Below are 25,913 nucleotides of genomic sequence, written 5' to 3'. Positions count from 1 at the left end.
ATCATTGTGCAGTTTGTGGACCAGATTGGGCCACCTTTTGAAAATTAAGCCGGGATGCAGTACAAACACCAATTCTGGGCTGAGGACCCAGGCGAATAGCGGGCAGAGAAAACTACAATATGTGGGCCATATCATAGCCAGCATAATTTTGCTATTCAATTAATTTTTATATAGCTTTACATGGATGTGTTGTGATACATTAAACCTCATTAGAGGGTAATACATAATGGGAAAAAGGAAGGAAAGAAATTAAAGAAAGCCAGAACACAATCTGCGTCAGCCACCCAGGTTGCAGGCGACAACTGGCCAATTGGACACGCAATCAATGGAAGTAATAATAATAACTAATTTAGTTTTATGCCATATCAATATTAATTCACCTTATGGGGAGACATCAGCTCAAACTACTTACAAACATCCGATGATCACCTCTTGCCATTTCCAGAGCCACTTTCCATAATGAATCATGAAGTTTTGCATGTAATACAAACTGTTTAGCAATCAATCGCTCCAACTGCAAAGGAACCTCATGATGCCCGAAGCTTGCATATAGAGCCGACAGGATTCGAAACCTATGAGGACGTCATCGGTTACGTGATATTGCATAAACGAAGCAAGCTCCGACTCGCTGCTTTGAGTCCCTGAGCTTCACTCTGACGAGACGAGCTCTGAAATCTCAGTATCGTATGTCCCATCACTAAGCAAGATCAGACTAACCTGGGAAGGAGGACAGAGATCAGGAGAGGGTGAGGGAATTGGATTATTGTCCCGCGCATTTGACAACTGAATGCTTTTAAGACCGGTGAAGTGAGAGAAATTTAAGGTTTTCCGTAGATATTGTTCTGGGATATTAAACCCCTTAATGCTTTTAAACTGTAATGATTAAGATCGTGTGTTAATGTATTAAGTGTTACTGCAGCCGCGCTATTCATGTGCACATATATAATTAAGAATGTGCGTTATGAGTGAATTAAGCGCCGGCGGGAACTTGTCCTCTTACTGTTGTCCTCTTACTGTTGTCCTCTTACTCAAGTTACTGTTGTTTATTATTAAGTCACATGGATAAGATCCACAAAAATCCTGTGCCGTCCCACTGAGTCCGTGTCCATTTCTGCTTAGACTGCTTCCGCAGATAATTTCCTGTCTGTAAAGGAAAGTGAAAGAGATGAAAAGATGGAGTCGCCATTTTGTCAATAAAAAACACGACTAAGATTCTTACAGAAGCGCATCGCATTCATCGTATACTTAGTTTTAATTGTAAACTGTAATCTTACCTCAAAAAGCATATCATTACATTATTCTGTATTGCATGCATCAGAGAAAAAGGCTGTTTTTCGGAATTAATGACATAATTGTTCCATTTTTATGAGTAATATTTTTCTGTTTTTCTCAATTAATGACCTGGGCCTGGATTCTGATACAAACACCTCCGAATACGATTCTGGCGCCTGAGTTGCGCTCCGTGAGGATCCAGTATTTGTAGCGATTGTCTGCTATGGTCTTGAGCAAGGGTCTCGAACTCCGGTCCTAGAGATCGAGTTACTGTCCAGTAAGTTTTCTTTTCTACCTGGCTTCTGATGAGCCACACCTGTTCTCAGTTACATACCAGGAACAGATGTGGATAATCACAAACCAGGTAGGATAGAAAACCTACTGAATAGTAGCTCCCTAGGACCGGAGATGGAGACCCCTGGTTGAAGCACAGCAAAGCTGGCCCGAATTTTACATACATCAAAATTCTCTTTCAACTGATCCGGGAGAAACACTGCAATGTGTCAGAATGAGCTTTATGCCTAAACAAACCCAAGGTCCTGAAGTGTCTGTGCAAAGTTGACAATCTAATGAAAATATATCAACACTACTTAAAAACATTAATGTTTCCCAATGTCTCAAAACAAGATGGATATAAAAGCAGATTAAACTACACAGACTATGCATCCTGAAAAATAGAGTAGTTCTGTCATTAATTCAGAAAAACAGAAATATATTGCTCAGAAAAATGGGATGATTATGTCATTAATTAAGAAAAACAGCATTTTTTTATTTGATGAATGCAGTACACTGCCATAGATTCTGGAATGATGTGAAGATGTTTTTCTTGCCCAGTAAAATTATAGTCTACAAATAAAACTAATTATAAAACAAATGTGATCTGCCCACTTTCACACTAAGATTTAATAGTCCTCAACATAATTACACATTAAATATAATTCAATGAACTGTTATTGAAAGGAGTTAACGTCAAAGAATATTTAGAATTTTTGAATATAAAGCAAATTAGCACAATTATATGCAATAATATTTAACCACTTATTACAATTATGATTTTGCCTCAGGTATACAGTGTTGTTTAAACATGGAGCATGGGAAACTATAGTAATAAACTAGGCCTGGTGTTTTGAAGCTATATTAAATTTTTTTATAGCTTTGAATTTAGAGATCTGTGATCATTGTTCACACCCCACAGTGAAATGTGTCCTCTGTGTTTAGCCCATATGTAACATACTGTAGCAGGGGGCAGCTCATTCAGTGCCCAGGGAATAGTACCTTGCTCAGGGTACTCAGTGGTATTTTCTGTGGGCAGTGGTGCTTTGTAGGTCAGGGATTCAAACCTGCAATCTTTCAATTACAAGTATGCTTCCCTAAACATTAAACTACCACTGCCCACAAAGGATTTGCATTCTCCCCATCTGGGAATTGAACCCCAGTCTCCCACATGACAGACAGGGATACTCACCACTATACTAATGTGGAAATGACTGCTTGTGTGTATTTTTGATTGCAACGTTGCCAGTTAAATTCCCGGGTTAAACTCCTTATTGAATAAGTAACATGTTATAGTTCACACAATACAACAATAACGGCGTACACGGGGCACAGACTCCTTGGAATTTGGCACTAGATCAATTTTATAAATGTAATACTGCCTGTGAAATGTGTCACAGCAACAGAGTGGAGACCCGAGTGTGTAAATTCAGTGTAAAAGTGTTGCATACTAGATATTGTGTATGTAATTTCTATTTACACTTTGTGTTCACAGTGGTTCCAGCAGATCTCGGCCACAAAAATGGAGGGAGATGGTTCTGAAAATAATCCATCTATAAAGCGTAAGAAGAGAAGAGCTGCTTCTGAAATGAATCCCTCTGTGGAGTGTAAGAGGAGAGGAGCTGTTTCTGAAATGAATCCCCTTGTGGAGTATAAGGAGAGAGGAGCTGTTTCTGAAATGAATCCCCTTGTGGAGTATAAGGAGAGAGGAGCTGTTTCTGAAATGAATCCCTCTGTGGAGTGTAAGGAGAGAGGAGCTTTTTCTGAAATGAATCCCTCTGTGGAGTGTAAGGAGAGAGGAGCTGTTTCTGAAATGAATCCCCTTGTGGAGTATAAGGAGAGAGGAGCTGTTTCTGAAATGAATCCCCTTGTGGAGTATAAGGAGAGAGGAGCTGTTTCTGAAATGAATCCCTCTGTGGAGTATAAGGAGAGAGGAGCTGTTTCTGAAATGAATCCCTCTGTGGAGTGTAAGGAGAGAGGAGCTGTTTCTGAAATAAATCCCTCTGTGGAGTGTAAGGAGAGTTTAAACTTGTAAGTCTAATACATTTCGAAACTACATTATCTAACAAGGGGGCGGCATGGTGGTGCAGTGGTTAGCACTGTTGCCTCACACCTCTGGGACCCGGGTTTGAGTCTCTGCCTGGGTCGCATGTGTGGAGTTTGCATGTTCTCCCCATGTCGTCGTGGGGTTTCCTCTGGGTACTCCGGTTTCCCCCCACAGTCCAAAGACATGCTGAGGCTAATTGGACTTGCTAAATTGCCCATAGGTGTGCATGTGTAAGAGCGAATGGTGTGTGATTGTGCCCTGCGATGGGCTGGCCCCCCATCCTGGGTTGTTCCTTGCCTTGTGCCCATTGCTTCCGGGATAGGCTCCGGACCCCCCACAACCCAGTAGGATAAGCGGTTTGGAAAATGGATGGATGGATGGATTATCTAACAAAAATAACAGCATTTTTACTAGCATGTATTTGCATTTTATTATTAAAATGATTTACATTTTATATACATAAAAATTTTTTTCAAATGCCTCAGGAAATATATGGTCATTTTTGTCCTTTGATAGAATTTTGTGGTTAATAATCTAAAATAAACAGGGAAACAAGTCTAATTATGGAGGCTATAATATTGAACCTATTTATTTTTATATTATAAGGATCTTGTTCCCTCTGGCTGCCCACAGTGTCCCGATGAAGAGAGCAGACTCCCCTGTACCCAGCTGTGTTTCCCTGAAGAGTGACTGGTCAATGGAGCCCCCAATGACCTTCAGAGAGGGACCTTTTCCTACAGATCAAAGGTAAATCTGCATTTAAACTCTATACTGTGTGTAGTTGCTGTGCTGATGGTTTTGTAGTGCTCCTTAGAAGAAGTGATACTGCCAGTTCTTCCTGCGACATAGAATTCAAGATTAATTAATTGCATTTGAATGAAATGAAAATTGCATTTAAAATTTTTTATTCTCAGCATACAGCTGAAAAAAGCAGGCCGACCTGTACACTGCTGTGTATCCATTAAGAATCACTGGACTATAGACTGTCTTCTACTGGGACAGATGTTTCTGTTTAAGTAATAAATAAATACATTCCCATGGACTCATTAGATCATGCTCAGAATAAGGTTTTGGTTTGAACATGTTTTTGTATTAAAGCCTGTTACCATGAAGAGCTTCTCAGTAGGTAGAGCAGAAGGCCAAACCTTGGAAGATACAATGTGATGTTCCCCACATTATAAGAACAAAATTTATATTATTTATATTATGAGGATTTGTCTCACTATCCACAGTGTCCTGATGGAGAGAGCAGGGTCACCTGCACCCAGCTGTGTTTCCATGAAGAGTGACAAGTCGATGGAGCAACCAATCAACTTCAGAGTGGGACCTTTTCCTACAGATCTAAGGTAAATGTGCATTTAAACAAACACTGTGCATGCAGGAATGGGGTGTACATGTATGTAACGATGTTACTAATTCCAGGTATTAATGTATGATGCGGAATGGTAATTTGGGGTGTTTGTAGCAATTTAAATGTTTGCATTGCTGGTTTGTTAACCCTCTGCGGTCTAGAGGTAGGGAACACACTTTCACTGACTGGGGCATGGTCACACATTTAATTCAATATCATAAACTTAATTCTTGGCAAATAAATTATTTCTTATATAATTATTTTGGCATTAAACTCATCTTAATCTCAGTGTACTTTGCAAAAATGTCAGATTTATGTGTAGTTTGTAATTTGACATCAAAGTATAGACGTTGCAAGATGCAGTTTGGAACACCTGCAGAAACATTATAAAAGTACATAGTAAGCAATGGTGGAAGTTTGTTTTGATCCCAGATATCTGATCACCAAAGTCTTGGCTACATGAAGATGACTAAATGGTGTAGTTGCAACATTCAGTTTGATAAATAAATAAGAAAAACCAAACTCATGTCACTATTTCTGGGCTCTTTTCACTGACTATGTAGCAACTTTCATGTGTATGCATGAGCCATTCACACCTGGCCACATCCTCCTCCCCTTTTATAGCACTGATCAGGATGTATCTGGATCGCGTTTCACCATTGCGTTGTTCATCAAATTACCACGCGAATGTGATCTAAATACACGGAAATGTGGCTATTTATAATGTGAATAGTGACCTTCAGGTGAGGGCGGCACTACACGCCCCCGAAGCAGGTAAAACAAAGTAAGGTGACACGCTCTTTTGCCGATTTAACCTAATTACAAAAACTTTAATACTTCTGACAATTGACGTTTTGTAAAGAAGACAGATGACAGATTTAGCCAGATTTTTAGACAGATTTTTTCATGATTCTTCAATAAGTGAGATATAAACTGAAATAGACGCGAAAAATATGCTGCTTCGCCGGCGTTGCACTCGACCCCAGAGGGTTAATGCATGTTTTGTTTCTTAAAAAACGTCTTTCTAAAATTGTATGTTCCAAGGGTGTAGCGAACTGTGGTCATTGGACAGCGATTGTTCAGTTTGCCATGTTAAGTGCGAGGCATAGTTGCTCTACTGATGGTTTTGTAGTGGTTTTCAGAGGAAATGATACTGCCAATTCTTCCTGCAAGCCTGTAAAATATCAGGCAGTAAAATAGTTAATCGTTCTGGACACCGCAGTTGGAGACACTGTCCACTGCTGAGCCATGGAGAGTATGTTCTCGTTATTATACCCCTCAGTATAAACCTCCGTGACATATTTGGTGGCAGCGGTGGGTTTTGGTCAGCTCAAAGAAACCAGCAGTGTCCCAGCGTCATCCTGGTCCGAGGCCAAGGAAGAAGAAGGAGCCGGAGGATGCGACCGAACCCGTCTGGGACACTGTGGAGGAGTCAGAAGAAGGTAACGGAGAGTCAGTGGTGGTGGTGTTGCTACGGTCCTTTGTGATTTACCAGCTGTCCTGAGAAGAAAGACTACTCAAAGGTTTGAGAGCATCGTTCGATTAGAGACCCAGCGAAAGAAGCTGGAGAGCAGAGCCGAGGATGCTGTCATACCAAACAGGCAAGGACATCGAGAACCATTTGCTATGCTTCCAACCTATTGCTTGAGCATGGCAAGGGCTGGATGAGGACTGGGCATGTTATTTGGTGCCGTTGCTTACTGGACGGGCCTTGGAGGCATAGGTAGTGATGGACAAGGAGAGGTCCCTCAACTATCCCAACCTAAGAGAAGCCCTGTTAGAGAAATTCAATGTCTCGAGCTACTATATGGTTAGCCAGTCCAGGTGCCACTTAATTTGCTGAATAAAAAATCGTCAACAAGACTAAAGAGATTATTGTGGACTTCAGGAAGACACGTTCTGCCCACATCCCACTCAGTATCAATGGGTCAGTTGTGGAGATCGTAAGGAGTACGAAGTTCCTCAGTGTGCCCATAACTAAGGAACTTCCATGGATGAACAACACCACCTCCTTAACCAGGAAAGCCCGGCAGAGACTCCACTTCCTGTGGTGGCTGATGTGGGCGAGCCTCCCCACTCCCATCCTCAGCAACTTTTACAGAGGCACTATCGAGAGTGTTCTGACCCGCTGCATCACTACCTGATATGGAAACTGCAACACATCTGACCACAAGTGCCTGCAGCGAATAGTGAAGGCAGCTGAGAACATTATCTTGGTGACTCTCCCCTCACTCCAGGACACATTTCACAAGCGCAGTGTTCACAAGGCTTGTAACATTGTGCAGACCCCCTCACACTCCTCACATGGACCCCCAGGCTGCCAGGCACCTTTACACCACACTGCCCTTTGGGATCCTCAAAACTGCCCCATTCACCTCTTAAACTACACACGAGAACTCATACACATGCACAGCCACTTTCCCATACACACACCAAAAGGACTGGAAATTAAAGTATTTTGGCATGTTGTTTGGTACGTTGTCATGGTTGCAATTTAAACAGTCATCATCGTCTTGTACTGTGTTTATTGATTCTCATTGCTATTAATATCAATATCAAAATTGTTATTTTGGTAAGCTTGAAGGTCAATTTTACTACTACCTAATATTGTACTTATTTGCACTAGTATCTGTACACTGCAGACCTCCAGCTTCGCCATTTTGTCCCACTGTATAAGTTTATATTGTTGAGATGACAATAAAATTCACTTTGACTTTGCCTTCTTCTGCTGTTGCTGTCCTGTGCCTTATCATTGGACAGATTCCCCCTTGGCTGCGGACCTGATTGGCTTTTTCCCACTGATTACAACTTTGGTCTGTCCCTTTGGCTCTGGTTGCCTAGGCTTTTAAATATAGCTCCTGTTTTCCTGAAAATTAGGGTCATCCATGATTCTTGTTTGCCGATCGTGACAAATGTTATGTGCAGGTGTGTGTAGTTGCTGTGCTGACGGTTTTGTAGTGCTCTTTTGAGGAAGTGATACTGCCAATTCTTCCTGCGAGCTGGAATTCAAGGTTAGTTAATTGAAAATTGCATGTAAAATTTCGATTCTCAGCATACACCTGAAAAAAGCAGGCTGGTCTTTGTATTGCTATATATTCAGACTAAGGCTTCGGTTTGAACATGTTTGTAAACAAGCCCGTTCGTATGAAGAGCTTCACGGCAGGTACAAACCTCGTAAGATTCTATGTGATGTTGCCCACATTATATGAGGGTTTGTTTCCTCTCTCTGTCCACAGTGTCCTGATGGAGAATGCAGGCTCACCTGCACCCAGCTATATTTCCATGACGAGTGACTGGTCAATGGACTTGACAGATCAAAGGTACAGATTGTCTTATTCTAGGATGCATGTTAATGTTTCAATAAAAATAAATACATTCTTATGGACTCATTAGATCATGCTCAGACTAAGGCTTGGGTTTGAACATGTTTAACGGAATGGTGCCTGTTAATGTTTAACTAGTATATCTAGCATGTCATCGGACAAAAAGAAATCAGAGATTTGCTTACTTTCCTAAAGGTGATATTTATATAATTGCTGATTCAGATCAGAATAAATGTGATACTGTAGTGGTTCTCATTCCCTGTGTATAAAATAAGATGTACTTTTTTGATCCCAGGGGAAAAACAATCTGTCGCTTACAGCAGCAAAGTGCAGAATGTGCACAGATGCAGATGTATAGAGCAAAACAGAGACAAACTGGAGAAACAGTACATATAGTTAAAATATATAAATATAAATAAATAAATATAAAGTGCTATTTTTTAAGAGTTTTTAATTGAATGGAGTACATATTTTTCCACCTCATCAACAGTTTAAGCATGAACAGAAAGATTTCACTATTTTACATCTTTTTAAGGTCTGTTACAGCTGCTTTTATTCTTAATGCTAGTGCTACCTTATTGTCAAAATGTGTTTGTGAAAATGCTGATGTTAAGCTTCCTGTCAAAGATCATAATAAATTCTTAGGCTGTTTACAGAGTTTGTTAACTAGGGATAGTGAGTCAAATGCTGTTAGTTAGCTCTGCTAATTAAGCTGAAATCTGTTTCAAAATTATGTTAATCTGCCTAAATGTCACTTGGTCAAAAGGGCTGAATAGCAAACTCTTTGTCCTGCCTGCTGTGTGTCTCTCCGTGATGGAGCAGGATGTCACTGGTTCTCTTCTACTGTTAGGAGAAGGTTGATGTTCTGAAGCCGCCTTAATGAATAAAGCTTAAAATGGCATCTTACATCTTTACACTTTAAAATACACAACTAGATTATTCTTTGTCAGCAGCAAGAGCACTTTTAATGGGACCATTACAGACTTTCTGTTGCACTTCTTTAGATGATTTGAAGTCTTTATATTTCTGCCTGATTCACAGAGACCAAATGGAAGAATGCTGGTCAGATCTACAGGATAAACCAGGTTTATGTCCCATATTGAAGGTTTGTATTTATTGCTGATATATATTTTCTGAAGTGTTGTGTGAATTGCTTATGTTTTATATAGCTGTACAATAAAATACTAATGTTAAAGGAAAGAAACTTATGATTCACAAATGAGACTATGAAAAGGTTTGGTGCAAGTAGCAGTAATCAACTGTGACGGTGTATTTTAGTCACTAGAGGAAAATGCTCTAAGGTTCCTGAAGGATGAGCTGAAGAAGATCATAAAGTACCTATATCAGAATTACCCAGAATGCTCTGAGCCTCAGCTGGAGGAGGACAATGACCTGGACTGTGATGGTCAGATACAGAAGGCCTGTGGTAGAGAGGGAGCTCTGAAGATCACACTGTACATCCTGAAGACCATGGAGCAAAATGATCTCGCTAACTTACTGGAGAAGAGTAAGACCTGTATCTAATTCGCTGTATGTTTGTTTTGCCAGATAAATAGTATTTGAAAAAAAAAAAACTCGTTTTAAATTTCAATTTCTAATTTTATTTAGTTTGATTTAATTTGTCTTGTATGACTAAAAAGAGATGTGGATTTGAAATGTCTGTACATTTACTTCTCATTTCATTTCAGGGTATCTTCTGTCACAGTGTCAGCGCAGAATCAAATGTACCCTAAAGAAGCAATATGAGTGTGTATTTGACGGGAAAGCTAAGGAAGGACAGCCAACACTTCTCAGTGACATTTACACAGAACTCTACATAACTGAAGGTGGGACTGGAGCAGTCAATGATGAACATGAAGTGAGACAGATTGAAACAGCATCCAAGAAAAGGCGAACAGAAGATATTACAGTCAAGTGCAATGATATATTTAAACCCTTATGTGGGCGTGAGACACCTATCAGAACTGTACTCACTAAAGGGGTGGCAGGTATCGGGAAAACAATCTCTGTGCAGAAATTTATTCTCGACTGGGCAGAAGGAAAAGCAAACCAGGATGTTCACTTCATATTTGCTCTTCCTTTCCGGGACCTGAATTTGATTAAGGGTGAATGCAGTCTGATTGAACTGCTTCACCACTTTGTCCCAGAACTGAAATCATTTCAATCCCCTGAGCTGTTTAGGTACAAAGTCTTGTTCATCTTTGATGGTCTGGATGAGTGTCGCCTTCCTCTGGATTTTCAGAACAATGAGAGCTGGTTTGATGTAACAAAGAAAACGTCACTGGATGGACTGTTGACTAACCTCATTAAGGGGAATCTGCTCCCATCCGCTCTCCTCTGGATAACCTCCCGGCCAGCAGCAGCCAATCAGATACCTGCTAAGTGTGTCCACCAGGTGACAGAGATACGAGGGTTCAGTGATGCCCAGAAAGAGGAGTATTTCAAGAAGAGATTTAATGATCAGAGCCTGGCCAGCAGGATTATCACACATGTGAAATCATCAAGGAGCCTCTTCATCATGTGCCACATACCTGTGTTCTGCTGGATTTCAGCCACTGTGCTCAAGACGTTTTTTAGTGAGACTGACAGCGGAGAAATTCCAAGAACTCTGACTGAAATGTACACACACTTCCTGATCTTTCAGACAAGATTAAAAAATGACAAGTACATGAAAAACAGTGAAAACAAGCTTGATAAATGCATTGAATCTAGTGAGGAATCCCTGATGAAACTTGATAAACTTGCTTTTGACAATCTTGAGAAAGGCCGTCTCATATTTTATGAGCAAGATCTGACAGAGAATGGCATTGATATCACTGAAGCTTCAGTTTACTCTGGGGTGTGCACAGAAGTCTTTAAAGAGGAGTATGGGTTGTACCAGGAGAAGGTGTACTGCTTTGTGCATCTGAGCATCCAGGAGTATCTCGCTGCTTTATATGTGTTTCTGTCAAACTCATCAGCTGACCTGCTGAAGACTGCAGTGGATCAGGCATTAAAGAGCAAGAATGGACACTTGGACCTCTACCTCCGCTTCCTCCTGGGCCTCTCAACAGACTCCAGTAAGACTCTGTTACAAAAGCTACTGGGGCCAACAGAAACCAGCTCACATACCATTAAGGATACAGCCCAGTACATCAAGGGGAAAATAAAGGAGAATTTATCTCCAGAAAGGACCATCAATCTGTTCCACTGTCTGACTGAACTGGGTGACAATTCTCTAGTAGAGGAAGTACAAAGATACCTGAATTCAGGAAACATTTCATCAGATGACCTCTCACCTGCACAGTACTCAGCTCTGGCCTTTGTGATGCTGATGTCAGATGAGGAGCTGGATGTGTTTGACCTGAAGAAATACATCAGATCAGATAAACAGCACTGCAGGCTGCTGCCTGTGGTCAAGAACTCCAGGACGGCTCTGTAAGTGACGTGGGGATGGGAAATCATGTCTGGTCTGGCAGTGATACATGAATATTGTTTGAAATGTGTAATATATATTATATATTTCTCCTCATGGATTAATAAGTGAGTTTTATTTTGATAATCACAGCTATAGCTGTTTGTATAGCAGTAGCTAATCTTGACCACAGACTTTATAATGACTGAAGGTAGTGATGTCACTTTTTGTTTGTTACTACGTTTCCATTCCCATCCAGTCTGCCTTCTGATCACAGCACAGCATCCTAACCTGCTATAGAAACAGTGAGGGCTCTTTATCCACAGGGTGTATAAGTGGTATGTGAGTGTTATTGTCAGCAGGCGTGTTCATGTGATGGAGCCCAGAGCTGGGAGCTTCCATATGACTGCTGTCTCTGGCTGCTCACTGGCGCCCTCTGCTGGCCTCAGCTGCACCTGGCTGAGGATGTGAAATCACATCTACTCTGGCAGTAATAGATTAACATTGTTTTAATAAATATATAATGAGAAAATATTATAAGGAGCTATATAAATATATAATTTATTTTTCTCTCCTGGGTTAATAACTAGGCTGGATTTTTTTGGAACCCAGATTTTGTATTGAGTGAAGGTAGTGATGTCATTATGAAATACATCACCATCCTTTGTGTGACAAACAACAAAGGATCAGAATTTCAGACTGTTCCAGTCTGCCTTCATACTGGGAAACCCACTCAGAAATTCTTTTTGGTTCTCGACACTGTAGGAAGTATATCTGTAAATACTGGGTGTGGTACGTGGCTCTGCGGGTTCTGACTCGTGCCTGTGAGAAGGCAGCCGCTGATTCAGATCTCCAAGCCAACACAGTGATTTCATCATTCAGCCCTTGAGCAAGGCCCTTAATGCCAATTGCTGCAGGGGTGCTGGATGCTGTGCCGTGAGCCCCAAACTTCCTCCTATCTGTATATACGTCTGTGTGTCTCATGGAGGGCAAAATGGGATAAGCAAAGAGACAATTTCCCCATGGGGATATATGAAGTTTCACTATAGATATTTCTTTTAAAGGCATATCTGAAAGGATTGGTATTTCTGGAATTACTGTAAAGGTGACTTGACAAAAAAACTGAGTAATTGGTTTTCCATAACATTTTCCTCCCAATTATTGCCTTCTCTAGTTAAACCATAGAGGCCAAGCCCTCTCACCTAGTCACTGACTAACACACAAGAACACGACCCACAAGACCCATTACTGTGGTTTTTATTCTCTTGCCTTATTCATCACAATCGCGGCAGATAAAAAAAAAACTGTACTGTGTCATGCTATGCAAAAATACATCCATCATCATTGGTCAACAGGGGAGTGGGTGGTACCAGGAGCTGTGTACCAGGGCTGTAATATTTTTCATTGTTTGTATGTGTGCACTTCACACTTAGTAGCCCAGCTGTCACTGGCGGTGACTGGACACAGTGCCATTATTAATAAACACATATAAAACATAAAAAACACATAATATTAAAGTTGCATGCTGTGCATTGTCCCCCACAGTTTAATGCTTAAAGCCCATTTTGCAGCACGTCTTAGAACCACGTATACTAGGTAATTTAGGAATAATCATTAAAATTCCAAAAATGTGCTAAAATTCTTGTTCCTGTGACAAAGCAAAAATGTTTTAGTGAAACTTAAATTCCCTGTTCTGTACCAAATTGAAGGTAAAAAAAAGACTGGAATTAATCTAGCTAACTAGTGTATGTAAGAACTGCATGTGCATACCATGAGATGTTGATATCAATATCTCACATCATCCAGCCCTATAATTGTCACGATCTGTGAAAACGGGTGAGGCGAACGGGCAGGCGAGCAGGCAGTAAGCAGGCAGACAGGCGGAATTCGGGGTAAACTAGGGGTTTATTAAAAGGAGCGGGACGGGCAGGAAAGAACAGGAGCACGGACATCTACTAACATCAATGACGGACAAGAAACGAAGGCAAAACATGGACTGAAATAGACAGGACAGATCAAAATAACTAGGCACAGCTGGGTACGATCGGGGAAGCACATGTGGATAATCAGGGTGGCGTGGCACACATGGGGATCGTACGAGCTGGGCGTGACAATAATATACTATTACCCTTTTTTTGAATTCACTAAAAATAGCCCCTGATGTCATTCAGCTCCGGTATCAGTTTTTATGGGAGTGGAAAACTAACATCTTGAAGTACCATACTTTTGGTACTTTCTTGAAGTAAAGTGCTTGAAGGTCACAGTACCCGGTGTGGTGAAAATCACCATGAAGAGGCAGGAGGGTGAGCCAGCTTGAAGGCCTTGATTGATGTGTCAACGTGACAGCTATCGTTGTGCAATCTGGGATTTGTAATGCCAGTGATGTGCACGCTATATACAGATGGGACAGTTCTGCTAGACATAAGATGTTATCACGTGGGCCGCATACATGTGTACTGTAGGCCGGATGTGTTTGTGGGACTTGAGTTTGACACCTACGCTCTAGGTATAACAGTCAGATGTCCCAAAATGATTGTCTATATAGTATATGCAAGTCTGCATATAATAATGCGGCTCCTTTTTCAGGCTGAACTGCTGTAATCTCACAGAGAAATGCTGTGAGGCACTAGCTTCAGTTCTCAGATCAAACTCCTCACCCCTGAGAGAGCTGGACCTGAGTGACAATGACCTGCAGGACTCAGGAGTGGAGCTGCTTTCAGCTGGACTGGGGGATTCACACTGTAAACTGAAGATACTGAGGTCAGTATTATTGGGTGTTCCACACTGTAAACTGGAGGTACTAAAGTCAGTTTCTTTTGATATTTCACATAAATGTGCTTCACATTCAAAACCAGTAAAACCGCTGATCCCAAATGCAAGTGGTTCAAACCTGAACTATGTCAATGTCTCCAGTATCATAAAATTTGTCATCTTTGAGGCATGTGAATGTCTGGTGGAAAATTATGTACCCAAGCACATTTCATTTTAGGTAACTGCTGCATTGACAGCTTCCTGTGTTACATCTGCTACCTGTCAGCTATGAGAGATTAATCACTCCTGTAATCAGCTCTCACTGTACTGCCGAGATTTATGTGGACCACATTGTTTAAATGTCTGTATGCTAAGATTTCTCAAACAGAATTCCTGTAAGTTGTGTTGCATCCATATATTTTATTATTATTATTATTATTATTATTATTATTATTATTATCCTGGTGCTTGCTGTATGTTTGACGATCTGAACCAGTTCTTCGCACGGTTTGACAAGGACACCAGCCACCACCATACCAGGTTGACTGTGCAGGAGGCTCCCCTGAATACCCTGGTGTTCAGCCCACATGAGGTCAGAAGAGCCCTCAGGCACATCAACACCAACAAAGCGGCAGGGCCTGACGGTGTCTCTGGACGAGTCCTGAAACACTGTACAGGTCAGCTGACTGCAGTCTTCACCAGCCTGTTCAGCATCTCCCTAGAACAGACCACCATCCCCACCTGCCTCAAGTCTGTCACCATCATCCCCGTCCCTAAACAGGCAGTGGTCAGGAACTTGAACGACTACTGTCCAGTGGCCCTGACCCCCATTGTTATGAAGTGCTTTCAGCGGCTGGTCATAGCACACCTCAAGAAGAACATCCCTCCCTCCCTGGACCAACAACAGTTTGCCTACCGGTCAAACGGGTCAGCAGAGGATGCCATTACATTGGCCCTCCACACTGCCCTATCACACCTGGAGCAGCAGGACAGCTACGAGCGGATGCTGTTTACTGACTACAGCTCCGCCTTTAACACCATCCCCCCACCAAGCTGGCCATCAAACTGCACAACCTTGGACTATACAACTGGGTCTTGGATTTTCTCACGAACAGACCACAGACAGTGTGTATGGGTAACCACACCTCCACCTCCATCACTCTCAACACTGGGGCACCTCAGGGCTGGGTGCTCAGCCCCCTCCTCTACTCCCTCTTCACACACAACTGCAAACCCACCCATGATTCTAACATCATAGTTAAGTTTGCAGACGTTACAACTGTGACAGGTCTCGAAAAACAATGAGTCAGCCTTCAAGGAAGAGGTCAAGAACCTAGAGTGCTGGAGCCAGGACAACAACCTCGCCCTGAACTCCAAAAAGACAAAAGAACTAATCCTGGACTTCAGGAGACAGAAGCATGGGGGCCACCACCCCATCAGCATTGGTGGTGAGAAGATGGAGGTGGTTCAGAGCTTTCGATTCCTCGGGGTTCAGATCAGCTGTGATCTGTCATGGACCACAAACACTTCAGCCATTGCCAAAAAAGGACTTCAGAGACTCCACTTCCTGTGGAGCCTGAAGACAGCACGTCTTCCACAGCAGCTCCTGGTGAACTTCTACAAGTGCACCATAGAGTCAGTGATCACATATGCATCGCTGCCTAGTACTCTGGATGCACCTTGGAGAACAGGAAGACCCTGCAGTGCATCATTAGGACAGCCCAGCGGATCACTGGCACCCAACTTCCATCACTGGAAGAAATCCACTGTATCCTGTGCAGCCACAGAAATGTAAAAATAACCAAGAACCCAACCCATCCTGGACACAAACTCTTTACAACTCTGCCATCTGGTAGAGGATACAGAACCCTGTATGTACGCACAACCCAGCTGAGGAACAGTTTTTACGCCACATCCATCACACTTCTGAACTCACATCACTAATCGCTAACATTCTGAAGCAATACCCCACATGTGCAATACCCATATTTATGTGCATTTAGATCACTTGAAAACTCTACCTCTGTGAATTTTACTTACCAGCACTTTATTGTGTATCTATATGCAGCTCCCTCCACAATTATTGGCACCCCTTGTAAAAATTTGTAAAAAGGGATAGAAAAAATCTACCTTTCAGTGAAGTAGCTTCATCTCACACCGAAAAAAATAGAAAAATCCAACCTTTCTTTGAAATAAATTTATTAAAAGAAAAACAAATTCTTCATCAAGAAATAATTATTTTTTAACAGAAATTCGTGTGTCACAAATTATTGGCATCCCTGGGAATTATAGTGAACACCATGTAACTGAAGCATTTTTCCCATGTAAATTATACATCTTTGAGTTGAGTGAAAAGGAACCTTCAAGCTGTAATCCATGACTTCCTGAGTAACTGGGGTACAAACATGAGGAGACACAGAGGCCAAATTCCCTTAGTCATCCATCAACATGGGAAAGATAAGAGACACACAGACCAAATGAGGGAGAAGTGTGCTGACCTTCATAAGTCAGGGAATGGGTATTAAAATAGCTACTCGCCTTAAAATGCCCATTTCTACTGTTAGGGCAATAATTAAAAAGTGGACATCAACTGGAACTGTTAGAAACCTGCCTGAAAGAGGACCCAAGTTAATTTTGCCCCCACATACAGTGAGGAGGATCGTAAGAGAGACAAAAAATCCCCAAGGATGACTGTTAGTCAGTTACCAGACAAAGTAAAACCTTGGTGTTACCACGTCTCCAAAAAACCATCAGACGCCCCCTTCATGCTAACAGACGTTTTGAAAGTTATGACAGAAAGAAGCTTTTTCTGTCGGTTAATTAAAATGTTAGAGCCAGGAGTTTGCAAAACATTATACAACTTTAACTGGAATCCAATTCAATGGTCTGATGAAACAAAAATGGAGCTTTTTGTCAATAAACATTCAAGCTGGGTTTAGCGTAAAAAGAAGGATGGCTATAATGAAATGAACCTTATCCCAACTGTAAGATATGGTGGAGGTTCTGTGATGTTGTGGAGCTGATTTTCCTCCAAAAACCCTGGAAACCTCGTTAGGGTACATGGCACTATGGGCTCCATGAAATACCAGGACATTTTATATCAAAATTTGGCTGCTGCTGCCAGGAAACAAAAACTGGGCCTTCATTGGATCTTCCAGCAGGACGGTGATCCTAAGCACATGTCCAAATAAACATTAAAATGGTCAGCTGACCGCAGAATCAAGCTTCTGCCATGGCCATCTCAGTCCCCTGACCTGAACCCCACTGAAAACCTGTGGGCTGAGCTGAAGAGGAGAGTGTACAAGAGAGGGCCGAGGACCCTGGGTGATCAGGAGAGATTCTGTAAAGAGGAATGGTCTCAGATGCCCTGCTCTGTATTCTCCAACCTTATAAAATGTTATAGGAGACTCAGTGCTGTTATGGCTGGAACGAGAACTAATACAGCCTGGCAGGCCTGCATTGGCTGCTGGGGATGTTCACATCTCCTCCTTTCAGAGTAACTAGTCAATTTGGGGACACCTTGCAGAAAGGTGACTGACAACTGCAAAGGAAGCTATTTCATTGGTCTGACTATGTTAAGGGAGGATGGACATATAATTTTCACATACATTGTTAATAGTATTCAGTACTATTAACGATGTGTAGGTTGTGTGTGGTTGTGTCTTAAAATGTTTTATTTTCCAGGCTGGACAGCTGTAATCTTACAGAAGAATGCTGTGAGGCACTGGCTTCAGCTCTCAGATCAAACTCCTCACACCTGAGAGAACTGGACCTGAGTGACAATGACCTGCAGGACTCAGGAGTGAAGCTGCTCTCTGCTGGACTGGGGGACTTACACTGTAAACTGGAGATACTGAGGTCAGTATTACTGGGTATTCCACACTGTAAACTGGAGATATTGCAGACAGTCTTATTTGACAGCCCAAATGCTGAACTGGTAGTTGTCAGTTATGCTGCAGTTTGAAAATAAAATTACACAAAATAAAAAACTCTTTTATTTTGGATACATGCTGCATGGGCACCTTCCTTTGTCACATTAGCTGCCTGTCAGCTGTAAGAGAAGAATTATTCCGATAATCAGCTCTCACTGTACTGTACAGATCTATGTGGAGCACAGTGTTTAAAATAATCATGTGCTATGGTCTCTTGTTCAGAATTGCTCAAAGTTCTGTTGCATCCATAAATTTAGTCACGGTTATGTTTTAATTTTGTTGTGTCTTAAAATGTTTTCTTTTCCAGATTAGGCAGCTGTAAACTCACAGAGAAATGCTGTGAGGCACTGGCTTCAGTTCTCAGATCAAACTCCTCACCCCTGAGAGAGCTGGACCTGAGTGACAATGACCTGCAGGACTCAGGAGTGAAGCTGCTCTCTGCTGCACTGGGGGATTCACACTGTAAACTGGAGATACTGAGGTCAGTATTACTGGGTATCCCACACTGTAAACTGGAGATATTGAAGTCAGTCCTATTTGACAGTTCAAATGCTAAATTGCTACTTTAATACAAAGTGTATTAAAGACAAGCGACCCAATGCACTCACACCATTTTATTCCCACTAAGCAGGTACAGATGTCAGCTTTTTATTTAATTTTATTTCATTGTGTTGTATTTCGGGGGCGGCATGGTGGTGCAGTGGTTAGCACTGTTGCCTCACACCTCTGGGACCTGGGTTCGAGTCTCCGCCTGGGTCACATGTGTGCAGAGTTTGCATGTTCTCCCCATGTCGTCGTGGGGTTTCCTCCGGGTACTCCGGTTTCCCCACACAGTCCAAAGACATGCTGAGGCTAATTGGACTTGCTATATTGCCCATTGGTGTGCATGTGTGAGTGAATGGTGTGTGAGTGTGCCTTGTGATGGGCTGGCCCCCCATCCTGGGTTGTTCCCTGCCTCGTGCCCATTGCTTCCGGGATAGGCTCCGGAGCCCCTGTGACCCAGTAGGATAAGCGGTTTGGAAAATGGATGGATGGATGGATGCAGTATGAGGACAATATTACAGTACAGGGCACATTGTTGGATTACATACCTGTTGGCTCTATGAAATGGTTGAGGACATGGTTGTTCTCCCATCATTCGGCCGATCAGCCTCAGCCATTGTAAGGCCATGATTGAGGACCTAAATATATATATACAGTACTGTGCAAAAGTCTTAGGAAGGCAAAGAAGGCAGGCACCTCATACAGCTAGTCAATCTCTCACTGACTTTTTAAACCAATATATTTAATTATTTAATTGAGCTGTTGGTGAAATTTAACAAAATCAAAACGGCTGAGGTGCCCCTGAGGAGAAGTTTGGGAACTGAAGCGGTGTTCATCTAGCCATCCAACTAGATATCAGTAACTTTTTAGAAAACAGAAGAAATTATTACTAGTTTTTATTGTGTTACTCTTAATTTGCTGACGTTCTAATGTTAAATTGTGTTTTTTGTTCTAAGCCAAAGTACACTTGCTATCCAGATAAACAGCTTTAAACATTTCTTTGGACTGCCTAAGACTTTTGCACAGTGCTGTATATATATATATACATGCACAGTTATACAATTGTACAGAGAACATGCTTGAGCGATTATGACGACCATTTTGCATGTAATGACTTATACAATGAACTAACACCAGATGTTTTGGGGGGTCGGACTTTTCAACAGAGAACCAGTATAATATATTTTGACCAACATGTCATGAACATGTAGGAATCAGCAGATGATTGTACATAATTACTCGCACTACTGAGCCAAAGCATTTGCAATTTGACCAAAAGAATGAGACTTTGCATGTATGATGTGCAAAAGGGACTCGATGATGTGGAGGTTGTACAAGTAGTTATGAGAATTTCATTTCTGATCTGAGAAATGTACCAAAGCGACCAAGAAAACCTGTAATATTGCTCTGCTGTACACTAGAGTAAACGCATGCGCTGGACTATTCACAGTCCCATAGAAGAAGCTAAATCACATTTCCTCAGGTGGAATTACATCAAATAAAATACTCTATTATTTTAGAAATCTGCTGCATGGCCACAATTCTGAGTCACATCAGCCGCCTGTCAGCTATGAGAGATGAATCTCTCCTATAATCAGCTCTCACTGTACTGTACAGATCTGTGTGGACCACAGGCTTTAAAATGTTTATGTGCTAAGGGCTCTCAAACAGAATTTCTGAAAATACTGTTCCATCCATAAAGTTTTTTGCAACTAACTTATTTTTATAATTTGCATAATTTAAAGACTGACAGGCCTGCAGTAGTTGCTGAGGATGTTCACATCTCCTCCTTTCAGAGTTACTAGTCAGGGAGGGCTTTCCCTAAGGCGATCAGTCTTAGCGAATAATGAACAAAATTACAAACAATGTAAGTAAAGAATGAGTGTGGTCTATGTGCGTTTCCCAAAAGCCTTCATTATTCCAGAATTAACAGACAAACATTAAGTAGGACTTTGTTGGCTCTTCCCAGCCTCCACGTGAGAAAAGCACAAACTGTCAATAAGAGGAAAATCGATTCCAAGTATGTTAATAGCAAAATGCGAGTCAAATCATTGCTACATGACACATGTAAACATGAGCAATTCTAACATATAATCCAAATCTAAACGTGTGAAAACACACAGATGGAATAACAAATTAAATTATCAGTTGCAAATATACCAATAGGTTGAAAACGTGATGGGGCTCTTTTGTACAAAGAAACCATGGACAGCAGCCAGAGAAAGAGGAAACATCAGCTCTGCAAGGCGGCGATACAACTAATGGAGGAGGTGGGGGAACAATGGAGGGAATCACTGCCAGGATGAAAGGCTACTGTGGCCAGCAGTGATCTGGGACTGAAGTCTGCAGGAAATGGCAGGACTTCTGCAGCCTCGCAAAGTGATAACTGGGGATAAATGGGGACTGGGGATCATGCTGACTGGGCAGGGGGTCAGGAGCTGCGTCACACACACAGGACAACACAGAGGGAGCTGCAAGCACTCGGGAAAGAAAAGGGTCATTTTTCATAGACACAATTCCTCACTACGGCTTGTGGGGACTGAGCGGCTTCATATAGGATGAGGGACCCGATCACAGCGATGGCTGGCAGCTCTTAGCCCTCCAGACGCGTCGATTGGTACAGAGGGCGGTTGTTGTGCCAGGGAATGCAGTTGATTGCAGTTCTGCCTTTGCAGTACAAGGCGAATTTGATCAGTGAAATCAATCATTTTATTCATATTGCCAACAGGTATGGAATGTACTGTGAGACCTTTTGGGCTGGGAGAATGTTAAGTGGGACAAAGGTAAACTGGGACACTCATATGTCTGATACTCTGTATGGGTCTTATATCAGCAGCACTGTTACATTGCCCAAGAAAGGGCATCAGTGTGTTTTGGCCAAACTCTGTGTCTCTGTGACACGACAGCAGGCAAAAATTCAAAGGAAGAAGGATGTAGAAAATAAGGAGTGGGGGGGAGAACTGGTTACTCTACCAGCAAGATAACCATCTACTTTTGTTATGAAGGGTTTCGGGAAATGCTTGCTAATTAACGGTCAAACTTAAGTGGTAGTTAACAAACTACTTACCGTTTGAAAGTTTTCAGGAAAGCCAGCCCAGTTTGGTGCCACCAGGCAGAATGATGGCTGACGACTGCAGTGGAAGCTGTTTCATTGGTCTGAATATGTTATAGGAGGATTCACATATAATTTTCACCAGATTGCTCACCAGTCACTCTCTCCCCCTCCTGCCCACGATGCAACAGCAACAGGGAGAACTGGGATGGGAGAAAGGGGGGGGCTGAAGGGCTGTTTGCTCTGGTGGGTCCAGGCCAGTCACTGGCAACGTCAGCACTGGTGATTTGACAGGTCGCTGCTGCCTGTATTTTGTCTGAAATTTTGTGGTTTCCTTTCTATAGGCTGTCAGGCTGTAGAGTCACAGAGAGAGGCTGTTCTTCCCTGGCTTCAGCTCTGAAGTCAAACCTCAGAGAGCTGGACCTGAGCTACAATCACCCAGGAGACTCAGGAGTGAAGCTGCTCTCTGCTGTACTGGAGGATTCCAGCTGTAAACTGGAGAAGCTGACGTGAGTAGAGAATGAATATTTTATGTCGTTTAAGTCAAGTTTATTTGTATAGCACATCTTCATACAAGAAGGTCGTTCAAAGTGCTTTCCAGAAAAGATGAGAAATAAAATGCATAATGTACAAAGTAAAATCGTAGGACTAAATATGAAAATAAAAAATGAAATTAAAAGAACATGAAACAGAGCAAAGTTAAGTACATAACTCCACACGTGTTCATTCATAGTTTTGATGCCTTCAGTGAGAATCTACCAATGTAAATGGTCATGAAAATAAAGACAACACATTGAATGAGAAAGTGTGTCCAAACTTTTGGCCTGTACTGTATAAGGAGAGATATTAAAAGTGGCAAATTACCAGTCCCATCAGACTGCCATCGGTCATCGACCTGCGGCCCAGGGTGCTCCGGTCACAGGAGCACTTATGTTCCACCATGCTGTTCGTTATGGACACACTGTGGGCAGCACAGGGATTCAGATCGGCCAGGCCGTTCCTCCCAGTCACACCTTTCCAGGTTTCACTGTCGCTACGCACATCAGCGTTATTGTCGCCCAGCAGGACGATGCAGTCCCCACGGGGGGCACCTCCCAGCCCCCCTCCCAGGTCTCCAAGCAGGCCAGGTACTCTGAGCTGGTGTTCGGTGCATACGCATAAACAGTCAGACCCCCTCCCCCAACTCGAACTGGAAGGGAGGTAACCCTCTCGCTCACTGGGGTGAACTCCAACGTTCTGGCACTGAATTGGGGGGCTATTAGCTTATTTCGCAGAGGTCACCATTTTCAAAATGAAAACGAGGCTGAGGTGGGATGAATTCCACAAAATTCTTTGATGCTAGTGTGGCATATTTTTCTGAACCAGGATGTACATCTTATCAAAGACGAGAATGTGATCAAGGTTTGTCTTTCCCTTGATTTCCTTGTAACCGGGACACTTAGAAGCCAAGTTCAAATTTAGAAAACACACTTTTGCAGAATCATGGATTTATAGTAGTGAGGATGTTTCATATAACCAAGCTGCCTCCTGCTATAATTCCTCACAGTGGGGCTGAAGATTTTTATTTTCTATGTGAAAACCCATGATCCATTTGAGGTGAAGTACCTGACTCTGCTTGGACCTAAAATATATTCATACCCCATATATGTTTAGTAATATGTATCCAGCGTTTTTACCCTCAGGAAAATATTGCTTGTGCTTGTTGTCTCAGAAAATAAATCAAGCTTGTTTATGACTAACGTTAGTCATTCACGCTGCAAACAAAATTTTTTGAATGAAACAGCTTCCACTGCGGTCGTCAGCCATCATTCTGCCTGGTGTTACCAAACTGGGCTGGCTTTCCTGAAAGCTTTCAATGGAAGGGCCCAGATGTCACCCCCGATCTACCAACATACTGTTCTGGCTGACCTCCCTCAAGCGTTACCCACTGATCTAATACCATACTGTCATGGATGACCTCTGTCAAGCGTTACCTACTGATCTAATACCATACTGTCATGGATATCCTCCCTCAAGCGTTACCCACTGATCTAATACCTTACTGTCATGGATAACCTCCCTCAAGCGTTACCCACTGATCTAATACCATACTGTCATGGATAACCTCCCACAAGCATTACCCACTGATCTAATACCATACTGTCATGGATATCCTCCCTCAAGCGTTACCCACTGATCTAATACCATACTCTCATGGATAACCTCCGTCAAGCATTACCTACTGATCTAATACCATACTGTCATGGATATTCTCCCTCAAACGTTACCCACTGATCTAATACCATACTGTCATGGAGAACCTCACTCAGGTCTTACCCCCTGATCTAATAACATACTGTCATGGATAACCTCCCACAAGCATTACCAACTGATCTAATACCATACTGTCATGGATAACCTCCTTCAAGCGTAACCCACTGATCTTACACCACACTGTCATGGAGAACCTCACTCAGGTCTTACCCACTGATCTAATACCATACTCTCATGGATAACCTCCGTCAAGCATTACCTACTGATCTAATACCATACTGTCATGGATAACCTCCCACAAGCATTACCCACTGATCTCACACCACACTGTCATGGTTAGCACTGTGTTGGTTAGCAGCTAATAGACAAAGAAAAGTGATGGTTGTGTTGCAATTTTAAATTTAAATATGCTGAGTTTAGCAAAATATAATATTCCAGTCAAAATTGAGGTGAGTGTTAATGTGCTTCGTAAATGCTGTACAATAAATCCATTGTTTAAAAAAATCTCTTCTACGATGAATGTAACGGCTCACTGTGATGTAATATACAGTGCACCGATGCAAAAAGTGGTTTAAAAATGTAATTATTAAATTATTCTAATGTTGCACAGTCAAAAGAGCGGTTCAGGATACATTTCACTGCATGTTGTACCTGTATAACTATGCATGTGACAAATAAAGAATCTTGAATCTTAAAAGTCTTTCATTTTCCTAAGGGTGAACTGGTGTGAACTCACAGAGGAATGCTGTGAGGCGCTGGCTTCAGCTCTCAGATCAAACCACTCACATCTGAGAGAGCTGGACCTGAGTGACAATGACCTGCAGGATTCAGGAGTGAAGCTGCTCTCTGCTGGACTGGGTATTCCACACTATAAACTGGAGAAACTGAGGTCAGTATTACTGGGTATTCCTTCCACACAGTAAACTGTATTTATTGAAAGAAAACACATTGTCAATAGGAAAGTAGTTACTTTTACTTAAAAGTAATACTTGTAATGGTCAGGTGATCTTATTTATTGTGGATTTTTTTTCCATCTTTCTGCAGACTGTCAGGCTGTAGAGTCACAGAAGAAGGCTGTTCTTCCCTGGCTTCAGCTCTGAGGTCAAACCCCTCACACCTGAGAGAGCTGGATCTGAGCTACAATCACCCAGGAGACTCAGGAGTGAAGCTGCTCTCTGCTGTACTGGAGGATCCCAGCTGTAAACTGGGGAAGCTGAAGTGAGTACAGAGTGTGTGTCTGACACGCTACAGATACTTATGCATGTATGTGAAGAAGAGGCACCAATAAATAAATGGATACAGCAGTACTATGTCATTCTGCTTCTCCTATAGTGTGGATCACGGTGGAGAGTGCAGGACCAGACCAGGCTTACAGAAATGTAAGTGTCTTTGTATGTTTTTATTAATAATACCATTAATACTGTTATGGTTGTATTCACACAATTGTTGTGATGAGTGTGGCTTTTTGCACTGTGTGTAGTAGGATTTCCATGTTTGTCTTTAGGTGAGTTTCTTTGTTGTTTTAGGCAACATTCAATATCCAAAAAACAAAAGTCATCCCCAAAAACACTATTAGTTCATTTATCATAAAAACCACTGATTTCTTCAATAAAAATAGTATCTGGGAACCTCTGCATAAACAAATACCTTATAGCTGCTCATATCCTCTTTGTGTTTCTGTGAGAGTATAACAGGCTTAAAATTCTGATATAGTGGTGCGTC

The 25,913-nt window shown here is 42.0% G+C and overlaps 1 protein-coding gene across 17 annotated transcripts in view; it reads left to right on the top strand.

Moving 5' to 3' along the window:
* The window catches only part of LOC125723828 (NACHT, LRR and PYD domains-containing protein 12-like), a 189,832-nt gene that overhangs the window by 65,246 nt on the left and 98,673 nt on the right, over positions 1 to 25,913 (top strand). For 3 of the 17 annotated variants that reach the window (XM_049000642.1, XM_049000645.1, XM_049000636.1), the window contains 8 exons: positions 10,448 to 11,683; positions 14,247 to 14,420; positions 18,096 to 18,269; positions 18,651 to 18,824; positions 22,283 to 22,447; positions 24,907 to 25,080; positions 25,236 to 25,409; positions 25,524 to 25,570. In XM_049000642.1, coding sequence (XP_048856599.1) covers positions 10,448 to 11,683; positions 14,247 to 14,420; positions 18,096 to 18,269; positions 18,651 to 18,824; positions 22,283 to 22,447; positions 24,907 to 25,080; positions 25,236 to 25,409; positions 25,524 to 25,570 — 2,318 coding nt within the window. Of the gene's footprint in view, positions 1 to 600; positions 747 to 3,040; positions 3,577 to 4,198; positions 4,340 to 4,819; positions 4,939 to 6,225; positions 6,386 to 8,179; positions 8,264 to 9,307; positions 9,372 to 9,544; positions 9,774 to 9,954; positions 11,684 to 14,246; positions 14,421 to 18,095; positions 18,270 to 18,650; positions 18,825 to 22,282; positions 22,448 to 24,906; positions 25,081 to 25,235; positions 25,410 to 25,523; positions 25,571 to 25,913 lie in introns of those variants that run through there. The other 14 variants (XM_049000634.1, XM_049000627.1, XM_049000631.1 and 11 more) reach the window with 11 other exon arrangements.

Source organism: Brienomyrus brachyistius, unplaced genomic scaffold (assembly GCF_023856365.1).
Source record: "Brienomyrus brachyistius isolate T26 unplaced genomic scaffold, BBRACH_0.4 scaffold52, whole genome shotgun sequence".
Taxonomy (NCBI): Eukaryota; Metazoa; Chordata; class Actinopteri; order Osteoglossiformes; family Mormyridae; genus Brienomyrus; species Brienomyrus brachyistius.
The sequence above is the reverse complement of the archived record's forward strand: the minus strand, read 5'-3'. Positions and strand labels throughout refer to the sequence as shown.